General features: G+C 41.9%; 2 protein-coding genes across 2 annotated transcripts in view; one reads left to right on the top strand and one right to left on the bottom strand.

Moving 5' to 3' along the window:
• LOC133993340 (general transcription factor IIF subunit 2-like) overlaps positions 1–13,552 on the top strand; it is a 55,127-nt gene that overhangs the window by 21,682 nt on the left and 19,893 nt on the right. The gene's annotated exons all lie outside the window — the stretch shown is intronic.
• Positions 1,950–2,723, bottom strand: kctd4 (potassium channel tetramerization domain containing 4). The gene has a single exon (XM_062432254.1). It carries the CDS (start codon positions 2,721–2,723, stop codon positions 1,950–1,952), a length of 774 nt encoding a protein of 257 aa, XP_062288238.1.

Below are 13,552 nucleotides of genomic sequence, written 5' to 3'. Positions count from 1 at the left end.
CACTTAAATGACTCTACATGATTTTTTGTGAAATCATAATGATGAGATGAAAAAATGCTGAAGCAGCTTTAAAGGTGAGATTCATGTTATGAAGAGGGCTGTTCATTTCAAGAGGCTTCTGCAGTTGAAAAAGCTTTTAGTGACCTCAGCCAGCTAAGGGCACTATCACAATTAGTGGTTCAAAGTGGGATTTGAACTGTAACCTTCATTCAGGCCGCTGTTCTGACAATGAATATGTGTAACAGCAAAGAATATATTGTACATGGTGTTATTTCTGTCCCTGCAATTCTCGTTAGTTTAACACACCTACTACTTTTTTTTCCCAGACAATGACAAAATTGTGTTTTTAACACATGCAGCAAAGTGTAAAATCTGACAGTGAGAATCAGTTCAGTGTGTCTCTTACACTTAATTGTATCTGAAGGTTCTTTAAACTTAACAGTAATAATGCTCCTGTCTGGTAAGGTGCTTAAAAGGTACATGGTGTACAGACTGCAAGTTCGGGTGGGTCAGGATTGAATAATTATTGGAAAACTTTTGATCTGTGATGCAGAATTGGGGCTTAATTCTATCTGATGTGAGCAAGAAAGCCTTATCAGGAGTTAATGAGGCTTACTGATGATATGTCATTAATGTAGGGCTGCAATCACTGATTATTTTATCAGGTAATGGTTTATGAAAGTCTAGGAAATGTTTAAATATTGTCGAAAAATGTCATTCAGTATCTCAGAGGCCACTTCAATGTCTTTAATTTGCTTCTTCTGTCTAACTGCCTAAAATGTTAAGATATTCAGTTTACTGTCATATTAAAAGAAGAGCAAACAAATCGTATTTGAAAAACTGGGAAAGTGACTGAACCAAGGAATAGATTATCCAAAACATTTCCGGGTAATTCTCTGTTGAATAATTGACTTATTGTTGAAGCTTTACATTCATGCAAAATAACATAACTGTCAACATTATTACTAGATGCATTTAACAGTTACACAGACTTTTGCAGACACAAAGAACACTTTAATTTCAGTGTCATTTTTATTTGTAAAATATTCACACTGAAAAGTAATAGGCATTGTGACTTCACAGAGGCTCACAGCACCAACAACACACTGTTTATTTAGTGCACACATGCATCATGCTGGATTAAAAGCCCTTACAATAATCACGGTCGTCTGCAACTCAATGGCATGATGAGAGAGAAAGTTTGTGTTTGTCCGATTTGGACGCCAGTTCATCAATCGGTCCAAAACAACTTTAATGCGCTGTGGTTTCCCCCTTCAGGCTCCAGAGAAGCTAATAAACTAAACACAAGCTATTAAACCAGCTAAACACAGCACACAGTGTATAGTTACACACACATACACACACACACATACAGACTGTAGTAAAAGCTGAGTGGCACAACAGTGCACATCACGGTTGTTTTTGGAGGCTTTTCAACCATTGACAAAGCAGCAGAAGCAGTTCTTGTGCAGAGATAAATCCACTAATAAAGCTGTTGAATTTCACTTTGATCACGTGGCCTTCAAGTCACTGTTTTCTTCTCTTTCATATTACAAAGTGGTACTTTTTGTTTCATGCACAAAATCATGAATCAAATCCAATTAAGATACTGTAAATGCTAAGTTTGTCCACATCATTCTAAATACTAGTTTACAAAGCAGTGCAAAGGCCAAAATGCCATTCTGCAGATAATGGTTGTAGAATCGAGCAAAGTTGCCCCCAACTTATCAAATCATGTAATTTAGAACCAACATTGTGCATTAAAGATAAAAAAACACCCAACCCACCTGTTCTCCTTCTCCCACCCATGACACATTACAGCTGAACACGTTACAAGACCTTCAAGTCAATACCTAACATTAGCAGGGTGGATATAGATTCAGGCACTACTCTTTTCCCCTCTCTGCCTCCCCCTCTCCTCCTCTCTCTTTCCACTGTTTCCTTTCATCCTACTTGATAAAATGCAGTGCTTCAGCCGCCACCACGGAGCCTTTGCTGCTGTCGAGGCTGGTGGCCAGCTTGAAGCCTGATCTCAGCGCTAGCATCACCGTCTCTAGTTTCAGACAGTCAAGAGTGCACAAGAATGTGCTGTCCTCCTTCAGGACGAGGCGCGAGCCGGGCTCCGACTTGATGAAGTGTCGAAACTGGATCACATTAGACGACACCACAAATTCTTCTGGAAAGCCGTCCAGACGACTCTTGGAGATCTGCACCAGCCGCGCTTTGACTTTATCGATGAAGATGGCATCACTGCAGTACACTTTGAGACCCTGCGACCTCTCGTGGCTATCTGTCACCTCCAAAAAGGCGACTTCCCGCTGGGCTGCCCTCTGATTTTCCCACTCGACTATGGCTTCTACCAGTTCACTCAGACGGTAAAAATCAGCTTCCTTTCGGAGGAGCCCTGCCTCTCGGAAGTCGTCAGGTAGCTGGAGCTCTCCGGTTCGAAGGTAGTTCAGCACATGGCGAAAAACTGGACCATCTCTGTCAATGAATGGGTTGCCCATGGAGTCAGTGTGCTGAACCGGCTTCTTACCGTTGGCGAGCTCTTCCAGAAAGGAACCCTGGTGCTTGACAAGGGTGGTCCGGTGGGCAGTGTACAGAAAGCCCCCTACATTGAGGGTGATGGTTCCTGAAGAAGGCTTCTTGAAGCTCTTGCTGGGCACCAGGTCCGGGTTGATGTGCCTCAGTTCACTTTCCATCCTTCTGAGGTTCCATTCCATTCTCCAGTCACCGTCTCCTGCTTCGACCCAGCCTCCTCCGAGCTGGTGTGTCTCGCGTGTGTGCAGAACAAATCGAGTCTGTTCAGTTCGTCTCTTTTGGATCTGTGTGACTCTGTGGTGCCTCCGAGCAAATGAAGAGGTGTTGTCAGCAGTTGTATAGTGATAGTGTGTGATAGTGGATGGTGAGTGCTGTCTGACAGAGGAGCTACAGTAAACTGAGAGCTCAAAACAGTCTCTGTGCTTCTCTCTCTTTCTCTGTTTCTTTCTTTTTCTCTCTCTCTCCCTCTCTCTCTACCCCTTTAGGAGTGGGTGGGCAGGTGACGTCACATGCAGGGAGGAGAGAAAGGGAATATGAGAGCAAACAACAGACGAGTACGAACTCCAGGAGCTCCGTCTTTCTGCCTTGCTCTCTTTCCCTAATTATCTTTTATAAAGAGGTGCAGAGCTGAGCTCTAGCAATTAGCGCACACACACAACCTCCTGTCACCAGATGGAGGAGGGGGGTTGCCGGCATAATTTTCTGTCTCAGTTTGTGTAAGTCTGAGTATGAAACTCCTTTTGCAGCCAAATCCATCTGTTTATCACAAAGTGTTACATGTGATCTGTTTGAAAAGGAATCCAGTTTATTTATTGGCTCGTTGTTTCTGTCTCATCTCTGGTTAAGACGGAGTGAAGTCGGCTGCTTGCCTCACTTATGTAAATGAAAGCAACAGTGAATGCATCAATGTAAATCGTTTTTTCTTTCTTCAAGGTAACAAGCAGTTCGCAGTCTTTGTGAATCTAGAGAGAGAGAGAGAGAATTTGTATGTGCCTGTGGAGGAAATGAACTAATTAGTCAATAGTGTGCTGGTTATGATGGACTGAACAGCTCTACTGGTGATTTGGTATGAATGCCTCATACACCTGTGTGTGTGTGTGTTTCACATTATTGTATCCCTGCCATTTCAACAGTTTTCATGGACGATGTCTCAGATCTTTCTGTGTAACAAACCATTTGGTGTGTCTGGTTATAATAAAAAAATAATCTCTTTATTTTACTTTGATGATTGGATCTGAAACTTCCGGTTACACTGTGTGATGATCAAATCACAGGGTACATAAAAATCTTTATGTACCCTGTGATTTGATCTGGTACTCGATGTTAACACTTTGCACACTTGACACCATCCTGCGTGACAGCAGATGATCTCAAAACTGTGAAAGTTATCATTTTGGGAAGGTAGTGATTAAATGGTTTATAGTATTAAATGATATGTGGAATAGTTGTGTGCTAGATGCGTCTTAAGTGTCCATTGGAAGAGTTGTGCTCAGTCATTAGAGGTTTAACAGCTAAAAATCACTGCGATAGTGAATAGCCTACGTGGTCTGCCTGCTTAAGCTACCACATTGTGAGTTAATGATTTTTTTCTCCACATTTTAAAATCAATTTTAAAGACTCGTATTCATCAATGTCCTCCTACCTCACAAATCTCTTGACTACACCCAGCTGTGCTGCAAGATGGACATTCAGTCTCACTGTGATAAATATATAATATTCTGTAACCAATCTCAATCAGCTGTTAAGGAGTTTTTGTTGATAAATATTCAGTTGAGGGTATAAAAGTCCTATGAGATGACATTTAAGGATTCATTAGAAACAACACTGTTTCCAATACTCAGCTAAAGCAGTTAAAAACTCATGAAACTACTTTTTCATCTAACTTGTCAGCAGCAATGTACTTTTCCATCGATAACCACTAATCACTGATGCTCTTCAAGCTGGTTACACTGAACTCACAGCCTTCTTTCAACCCCACCTTCCTGTTTCTTTGCACTTTTAATTGTCAAAGGCAGAAAAATGCCTAAAGAAAATGAAAAGAAAAAAAAATAAATAAATAACTGAACTTATGATAATATCTCATTCAAACAGAGATCAGAATGTCTTATTCATAGAGTCAGACATGTCTGACTGTATTGCAATTTTATCATTGATCCTGAGAACTTATATTTCTATTTCTCCACAGGTCTTATTGTTGATGATTCATCACTTAAGCTCCCCATACGTAAGAAGTGAGTTTGGTTTTCAGGTATTATGTCAGCAATACAGTGATAATCTGTTGATTTCTGGGGAGCTTTTCCTTATCTGAAATGAGGGTTTATTGATAGAGGCTTATTGATAGTGGGTGTCATACGCTGTCCAGATTGTAAAAATCCTTTCAAGCAAATGTACTCGTAGTATTGATAAGGTTAAATTATATTTCATATTTTATTAAACCCATTGGGAAATCTGAAAGTGTATGGATTTTTTGGGGGGCAATGGGGGTCGTAAGTCTCAGTTCAATTTAATCTTTGTTGCAATTACACAGTGCCAACCTTTTTCAGGGAAAGAAAAACATATGTGTATATATATATATATAATCTGATATTAACAGCCTAATGCAGACAAACATTGTTGTATGCAGATCAACAATAGATTAAATGTATATAGGGTGTCTAGCTGAAGCTAATTTTCAGCCCTCGTCGCTGGTTAGGTTTTAAGATTCAGGTTCAAACAGCCAAACAGGTGACGTTGATGAAACAACAGAATTAGGATAAAATACAACAAGGCAGATAGAACAGACATGTGTGTATCTGTGTGTGTATGTGTTGTATATGACTGTGAATATTGTTTGTGTGTGTATGACCGTAAATGTGTATATGTAAGCATGGATTTGATGAGCAAACTAATCAGTCTGATTATGATTATTTTCATTCATTGGTTCTGTTTTTTTCTCTCTAATCTCATGTAACTATGGCACATGAAATAATCCCATGTCTGCACCCGAAAGAAAAACCATCCAATAAAAATGTGGTCACCAAAAAAAATAAAAAGTAGAAATTAGTAGAAAACAAATGCCACACAAACACCTGCAGATTGCACACCAGATTTAAGTTTGTCTGATTCTGACCAAAACAACATTTCTGCTGCAGAAATATTTCAGTCCAGACGCTGTGTAGCCTTCTTTAGATGTTTTGTTTTTTTACCTGGGAGGCCATGTCAGTCAATGTGCATAATTTATCCACGCTTGTATATACCAATACCTGCTTGGTGGCAGTATTTGTCACAGCAGGGCAGCAGAGACAAAGGGTTTGTTTTGCAGGGATGCCTATATTTCAAACTAGTCAGTGGCAAAATATCGTTCATACATTGACTTTAGTAGGAGAATAATGGTGGCTGTACTCTACGCCACAGATGAGAAAAGCAAAGTCCTGGGATGATAAATTAGATGAGATCAGACGAGAACTGAATGTCAGTGGTGAAATTTGGCTGTCGCACCTCTATGGAGAAATGATATACAGCAAAAATGGTTTATTATAAACACACAAAGGTGAGGTTGTGTACATAAAGTCCAAAATTCAAACACTTAAAGTAGAACTGTGTAAAACAAAAGTCTGGACTCTAGCACACACCAAGATGCAGAAAGTAACCTTTTGTGCATCATGAAAAGCTTGACAGCTGAGAAAAGAAAATTAGTGTCCCTCGATCAGTACCTCGATGAACCACCTCTGACCCTGAAAACGGTTGCCAAATGTCATGACAGTGACTCAACATACCCTGCTGTTAATGCTGATTCTGCAGACAGCAGAGATTTGCCCAGCTGCCAAACACTGATGGTATTGGCACCACTTTCACAGTGATGCAGCGTTTTCCTTAAATTGACTCTTTTTTCCCCTGTTTAGTATTGTCATGTTAGCCTAACCCTAGTTTCACGATACCAGACAATCAGATATCTATAAATACACGAAAGTTGCTTGAATGGTGGAGAGGACAACCACTAACAAACCTACGCCCCTCACATTTTGCCGAGGTCACGTCTTACCGGAGATGATGTTCTCTCTCCCCCCACTCCACTCTGTAGTGAACTAAAGACTGGATTGGTTCTGCAATGCAGGTTTTTTTTAAGGTCACTAAGTGTTTCCTCACAAAATAACCTGGGAGACTGTTTTTAGTTTCTGTGAGTGAAGTATTACGAGACTGACCTGTGAGTCTAGGCTAACCCATTGTTGCTAATTTCAGGGCTAACCCCCTTCACTTTTTTTAACTGTTAGTCAAACAGACAAGACTTTTCTTGGTCTCAAGAGCAAGAGCAGCACACTGTGGTCTGTACTGTAAATTTACCACCAGATTGACAACTTGCTGCCAAAACTTTCCTCTGCTCCGCTCAAACTCGCTCAACCACACACGCTTGCTATACACATTACGCACTGCCCTATTCCTTAAAGAGAGCTACGATAACAGTTTCCCAGGCAACAACAAACAGAGATTGACTCACGTTTCGGAGCAGCACTCCACAGAGAGGCCCCCAAACAGTATTGACTTCCAAATGAATATATATTTGGCCTTATTTTTGGCTTGGCGGGGGTTCTAGTTGGCCTGGCGCCCCGCCAGGCCTGTGTGAATATAGGGGAAACACTGGTGATACATCCTAGTTCATTCACAGCTCAGTAACTGTTCTACCACAGTTGATTTCTTGTTATTGTATGTCTCATGGCGCCCAGCAACACCCACATTTATCTACCAGGGGTCAGCTTCCCCTCAGAGTAGCAAACAGTTGGATTTGTTGTGTTCTGGTCCACAAATAGAGAAAAGCAACTGTACAGTCTTGGTGATGCTCAGACCCAGCCTCACATTTCTGGTGCTCTCTCAGCAGTCCGTTCATATGCAAAGTAGGTGTGGAAATAAAGGTGCTGTTGCATGCAACTGTTTCTCTGGGTTAATATTTATGAAACTTTTAAGAATTACACTTAAGAATGCTCCAAAGAGCCAACTTAGAAGTGTAAAAGACCCCCTGACCTCTAGTAATATACTTTATATACATAATGACATAAAAAAACATCTTCCCAGCTGTAATCCTGCCTCTGTGTTCAGTATTCAGTTATTTCTCATGTGTCATTTTTTGAGTGGTTTGTCTTCCTGTAAACCATTGACATATGTTTCATGACTCATCTTGAACTCAGGGGTGCATCTAGAAATGTATCCAACCAACAGTGGATCCAGTTTTGTGCAACAGGATAACAGCATTCATATAAACCTGCACTTGACCACTTCTGGGTCATAGTAGCTAGCAGAGCAATATCATAGGAAGAGGTGTTTGTTTTGGATATCTGTGGACAAAAATGTTTCCATTTCCAAAAAAATGTGGCTGAGGTCTAATTTATTCCTTCCTCCTCCTCCTCCTCATATAACATCACTGGTAAGGGAGGCGAGTGTGGAGGCCAGCAGTCCTTGACAGCTCAGCTTCTCTCTACAGTATTTGCATCGCAGCGCATCAGGATTTGATTTACACCTTCAGATTTATTCTGTTTCAGTAGGAAATATGTCACAGTACAGAAGATAAAGACGCTCTAACTCCCGTTTCACTGTGAATTCATGGTGTCTGGAGCATTTTTAAGTCAAAAGAAATGTACAGCTTTTATTCTTAAGTTTGCAGGCAGGAGTGAAAGAGAATGATTTTTACTTTTATCACTCGAACACAAAATTTTACTTTTGGCAGGTTGATACTTTTTAGGCCCTTATCATTAAATGTGCATGTAATGTATGAAAAGCACAATCATGGAAGTCATCGTGGCTCTTTTCCCCTCAGCTAAAAACTAACTAGAAATAAAGAAAACACTCATTCTGCCACAGGTGTCTTTTTTTGTGCAACAGGTTATCAACTAGTTACACTTCAAAGCTGGTGCTGTGATTGAAAGTTCATTACATAGAGAATTATTCAAGCTTAATGTTCACTGAAACACTCAAACACTGTGACAGCAGGGTTAATTAAAGTGGGTTTCTCGAATGCTGCATTTATTTCTGTGTGTGTGTTTGTGCATGATCGCTTGTGTGTTTATTCTGGAGTGACGGCTCTCTCTTTCTCTGCGCTGATTTTTTTAATCATAAGTGATTAGTGATATCATATTCAACAACACTCAACTAGAATTGCAAACGAGGCCAAGATGCGGCAGAGAGGATTGTGGGAGGTTTGACCCGCTTTCTGCCTCTTCTCTTGTTGATTACAACCGGCTCATCGAGGATGATCATTATGTTCAAAGTCAGTGAGAATCTGTTTGCTACAGCTGTTGTGTTTCTTCATTAAACTGTAAGCGAGCTCGGTTGAATTTAATTTCCCAAAAATACTGTTAGCAAAGAGTCTCTTTCCCTGTTAAACATGGTGAATTATTCATGGAGCTGCTCTAAGAGCTTGTGGTGAAACATGGAGTTACTGACTGCTGTGAAGCTGGCATGGCAACCACTTAAAATAGGGCCTTGTATGAGATCAGAGCTGTCAATCTTTTTATTCATTATGGAAACCTTTAGTCTGCATGTGTGCTGGTGCTAACATTTATCTGATAGATTGGACTGATCAGATTTATGCATCATCTGGGTTTTGATGGAGCTTATCAGTGTAAAATGTTTTCACTGTTTTATGGACTTCTTTTTAAGAGTGACATTTTAATATGAATCTTTAATGCTGGCAAAGATGCAGTCAGTAGATTTAGTACAGTAATGAAAATAAACTGTCCAGTCTGGTAGTAATCAAATTTTCCACAAGTTAATAAGTAGCACTTTGAAGGTTATTTATTGCTTATACTAGATGGTGGTAATCCACGTTAAAAATCACAAGTGGGCGGAATACAGATTCAAACCAAAAATCACTTCAAAGTTAATGAATGGAATCATTAAATTTCCTTAATGAAGCAGCCTCTAGGCTTTGGAGAGATGAGCTTTAATGGAAAATTATATTTGGAGATCCAATCAGTGAGTCCCCCCCCCCCCCCCCCCCCCCCCCCCACACACCCTTATTGCCTTCTTGTTGTCATCATTAATACACAAGGCTGTGTGTGTGTGTGTGTGTGTGTGTGTGTGTGTGTGTGTGTGTGTGTGTGTGTGTGTGTGTGTGTGTGTGTGTGTGTGTGTGTGTGTGTGTGTGTGTGTGTGTGTGTGTGTGTGTGTGTGTGTGTGTGTGTGTGTGTGTGTGTGTGTTACCTGATGACCTTGTGATGTGAACGTCCACGGCCAGATGCATCATTCTTTGTAGGTTCATAACTCGGATTTCACTCCAATCCTGTTTGGTTTGGTTAAAATGAGCTCTAGTGCGTTTTCCTGTTTAATGCATTCTGTCGAGCTGTCAGTGGCACTGGGACTAAACCGCTTCCAAGTGTTTTATTTTTTGGTGTGAAAGCAAACAGGTCAACCACAGGATTTTATGATAGAATATATGTGATTTTAGCATAAATATAAATAACGATTCTATCCTACAATACTTAATCAGTATAAGCAATGTATTCATGTCAATTACTAGGTAATCATGTTAACACATTTGCATTTGATTCAGTGAGTCTTTGTGTTGTGCTAGCATCGTGTACTTAGGTTCATTAAGTCCATGAACGACGTTCCACAGTGATCTCTCCATATTACTTTGATATAAGACGCAGTTTTCTTGTCCCATCTCTACCTTTTTCCCTGATCCTCGCCCGCTTAGCTGACAGATAGATGTAGACATACCTTGTTTGCATATCAATACTTGTATCAGCTCCGCCAGTCTTGACACCTGTTGATGAAAAATACAGCAAAGAATTAACACAATTACAGCGATTTGCATTGACCAAGGCCGGAGCAGCTGTCACTATGTGTGACTGTGGCTTTTTATAGCACCTGTATCATTAACTCATCACATGTACCTGCAAACTGTCATCTCGAGACTTTAGAAAAAGTGGCTTCATAAAAACACCAGGAAATAAGACGATGCCTCCAGTGTAAATAAATGAAAAGTTGGTCACACGAAGTTAGTAGTGTTCAGTCATCTGTGTGCCTTTGTGCCTCAGTGTTGTGCAGATGTTGTGTAGACACCTGACTGTAGGTCTTTCCAATGGATTTGCAAGAAAAACCCAGTTGATGTGATTGTTTACCAGGCTTTAGTTGAATCTCAGTGGAGATCTGATAGAGCGAGATAGTGTCTGTAGTGTTCTCACTCAGAGTGTAGCAACTCTGTTTCAACACCGAGTTAAACCGTGTCCAATGAAAACATGAGTCGTGGTGGAGTTGACCATTTACTCAGCAGTCTTCAATGACAATTGGTGAAAACTGTAAATACAACAAATATTGCATTTTAGATAACATAAAACATGAATTAGCATAGTTTTAGGCACAATGAAGTACTGTAATTATAGCCAGCAGAATGTTTTTAAATGTGTAAATAACATAGGCAAAATGTCCCTTTTTAATTACAAATAAAATATATATTTCTAGCAGCTATCACTATTTATTGTTTTTAACACCTTAAACATGAAATGTGTACACTTACGGCGTTGCCTGTACAATATTTCTCAGCGGGTAGCTACGATAGCTTCAGAACATGTCTGCCTCACTCTCAGTCCAAGGAGAAAAAGAACTAAACAGGAAGTCAACCAACACAGGTGACCTTAAGGAAGTGACATCATCAGTGAGTGGGCCTTCAAAATAAAACCCTCTTAATAAAACTTTTTACTCTTATTTTGTAACTACAAAGCAGACATTACAAATGAATAAGAGAAATGCCTTAGGGGCAACACACTCCCCGTCTGGCCTATGTGAGGCCACTATGAACTTGAGGGAGCCTGGACATTAGTCCTTAAATCAGTCCTTAGGCAGAAGTAGAACCACCTCTGCAACTGGCCTTAGGAAGGTTCTTGCATCACCTTGGTCAGTAGTTTTTATCTCAACCTTTCTCACATGTCCATCCTTCCCCGGGAAGGTTGTAGAGACTATGGCCATGGGCCAGCAGTTACGGACAGTCTGTTTGTCCCTGAGGAGAACCAGATCACCAACTTGAAGGTTTCTGCGCGACACTGTCCATTTTTGTCTTCGTTGTAAGGATGGTAAGTATTCTTGGCTCCAACGAGTCCAAAACTGATTTGCGAGAGCTTGAACTTGTCTCCATTGTTTTGTGTAAAGGTCCTTGTCCGTGAAGTCCCCAGGAGGGGGTGGAACTCCTGATTTCTGTGTGAGGAGCATCGCCGGCGAAAGAATGAAAGGTTGCTGCGGGTCTGTAGACACAGGTAGGAGTGGACGTGCATTGATGATAGCTGTGACTTCCGCCATTAGCGTTGAAAGCACCTCGTGGGTTAGGCGACTCTTTTGCTGCAAAAGCATCGAATCTAGGATTTCCTAGCCACACCGATCATTCGCTCCCAGGAGCCTCCCATGTGGGAAGCATGTGGCGGTCTGAAGTTCCAGCTGCATCCTTGTTCACTGACGTATTTCTGCACTGTCTCGTTCATCTCCAACTCCTTACTAGCTCCAACGAAATTGGTGCCGCAATCAGACTGAAGCTGTACAGCAGGGCCTCTGAGTGCGAAGAAACGCCTAAGAGCGTTTATACAGCTGGACGTGTCCATAGACTCAATCAGTTCAATGTGAACAGCTCTTGAACTCAAACAACTGAACATCATGGCCCACCGTTTGCTCTCTGCCTGTCCTCCTCTAGTGCGCCTGGTTACAATGGGCCAAGGCCCGAAGACATCGAGGCCCACGTACGTGAAGGGAGGGCAGACCTTGAGGCGCTCAGGTGGTAGGTCAGCCATTCGTTGTTCTTCCAGTCTGCCACGCAGCTTGCGGCAGGTTATGCATTTGTGGAGGACTGAATTGATTAGTCGCTTACCACCCAAAATCCACAGTCCAGCTGCCCTTACTGCGCCTTCTGTGAGATGGCGACCCTGATGTCTCACCTGCTCATGATGATGTCGTACAAGCAGTAGGGAGATGTGACTGTCTTTGGCTAGGATTACTGGGTTCTTCTCTTGACATGTAAGCTGAGAATGTTTCAATCTGCCTCCAACGCAGATGAGGTTACCCTCTAGGGTTGGACTGAGTTTATGCAAAGGGCTGCTTGTGTGCACCACTTTGTTAGCTCGGAGGGCTGAAAGCTCTTTTGCAAAGGCTGACCTTTGTGCAGCTTTAAGAATGATATCTTTTGCTTGGGTCATCTCGTCCACAGTACGAGGTAAGTGACATTTGTGCCATCCTGCGCATCCACTGTTTTTGTCGTTGTTTTGTTTGTGAGATCTTACCATATGGATGAGGAATGCCACTGCTCGTAGTAGAGAGTTGAAGGTGGAAAACCGCTGGAAGCGGTCAGGGGTAAGTCCATGTTCCTCCAGGTAAGTAGCGCAGGTACGAACCTGTGGTCGGATCTCTGAGTCCTTTTCCGGTTCGATGAGCTCAAAGGTCTCACTAGTTTGTGTTGTCTCTGCAGATGGATGATGCAGGAATGAAGGTCCTGTGAACCAAGAACTCTGCGCAAGATGGGATGCAGGTAAAGATCTCGATGCATGGTCCGCAGGGTTTTCTTCTGTGCGTACATAATGCCATTGTTCTGGTGCGGCGGATTGTCGGATGCGCTGAACTCTGTTGTGGACGTATGTGTAAAAGCGTTTTGTCACATTATAAATGTACCCGAGCACCACCTTGCTGTCCGTGTAGAACCTGATTGCATCCAATTTCAGATCTAGCTCCTCTCGGATGAGATCCGTCATCTCTACAGCAAGGACGGCGGCGCAGAGTTCAAGCCGCGGGATAGTGGGTTCGGACTGCGGCGCTAATTTGGCTTTTCCCATAACGAGTCCTACTTCAGCTTTTCCGTCCTCCTGAACTGCTCTCAGATAAACGACGGCTCCAAGCGCCTTGGTCGAGGCGTCCGAGAACACACACAGCTCTGTGTGCACAACTTTGATGAGCGAGGATGGCGTGTATGTGCGTGGCACATGTAGCTCCTTTAAGACCTGAAGAGAATCTCTCCAGTTTTCCCATTTCTTCAGCTTGTCTTCTGGGAGGGGTGTATCCCAGTCAG

This window comes from Scomber scombrus, chromosome 13 (genome assembly GCF_963691925.1).
Source record: "Scomber scombrus chromosome 13, fScoSco1.1, whole genome shotgun sequence".
NCBI lineage: Eukaryota > Metazoa > Chordata > Actinopteri > Scombriformes > Scombridae > Scomber > Scomber scombrus.
Note: the sequence above shows the minus strand (reverse complement) of the source record. Positions and strands in the feature narration are given on the sequence as shown.

Coding starts and splice junctions, on each gene's coding strand:
- kctd4 (XM_062432254.1), bottom strand. CDS start 2,723: ATGGAATGGAACCTCAGAAGGATGGAAAGTGAACTGAGGCACATCAAC.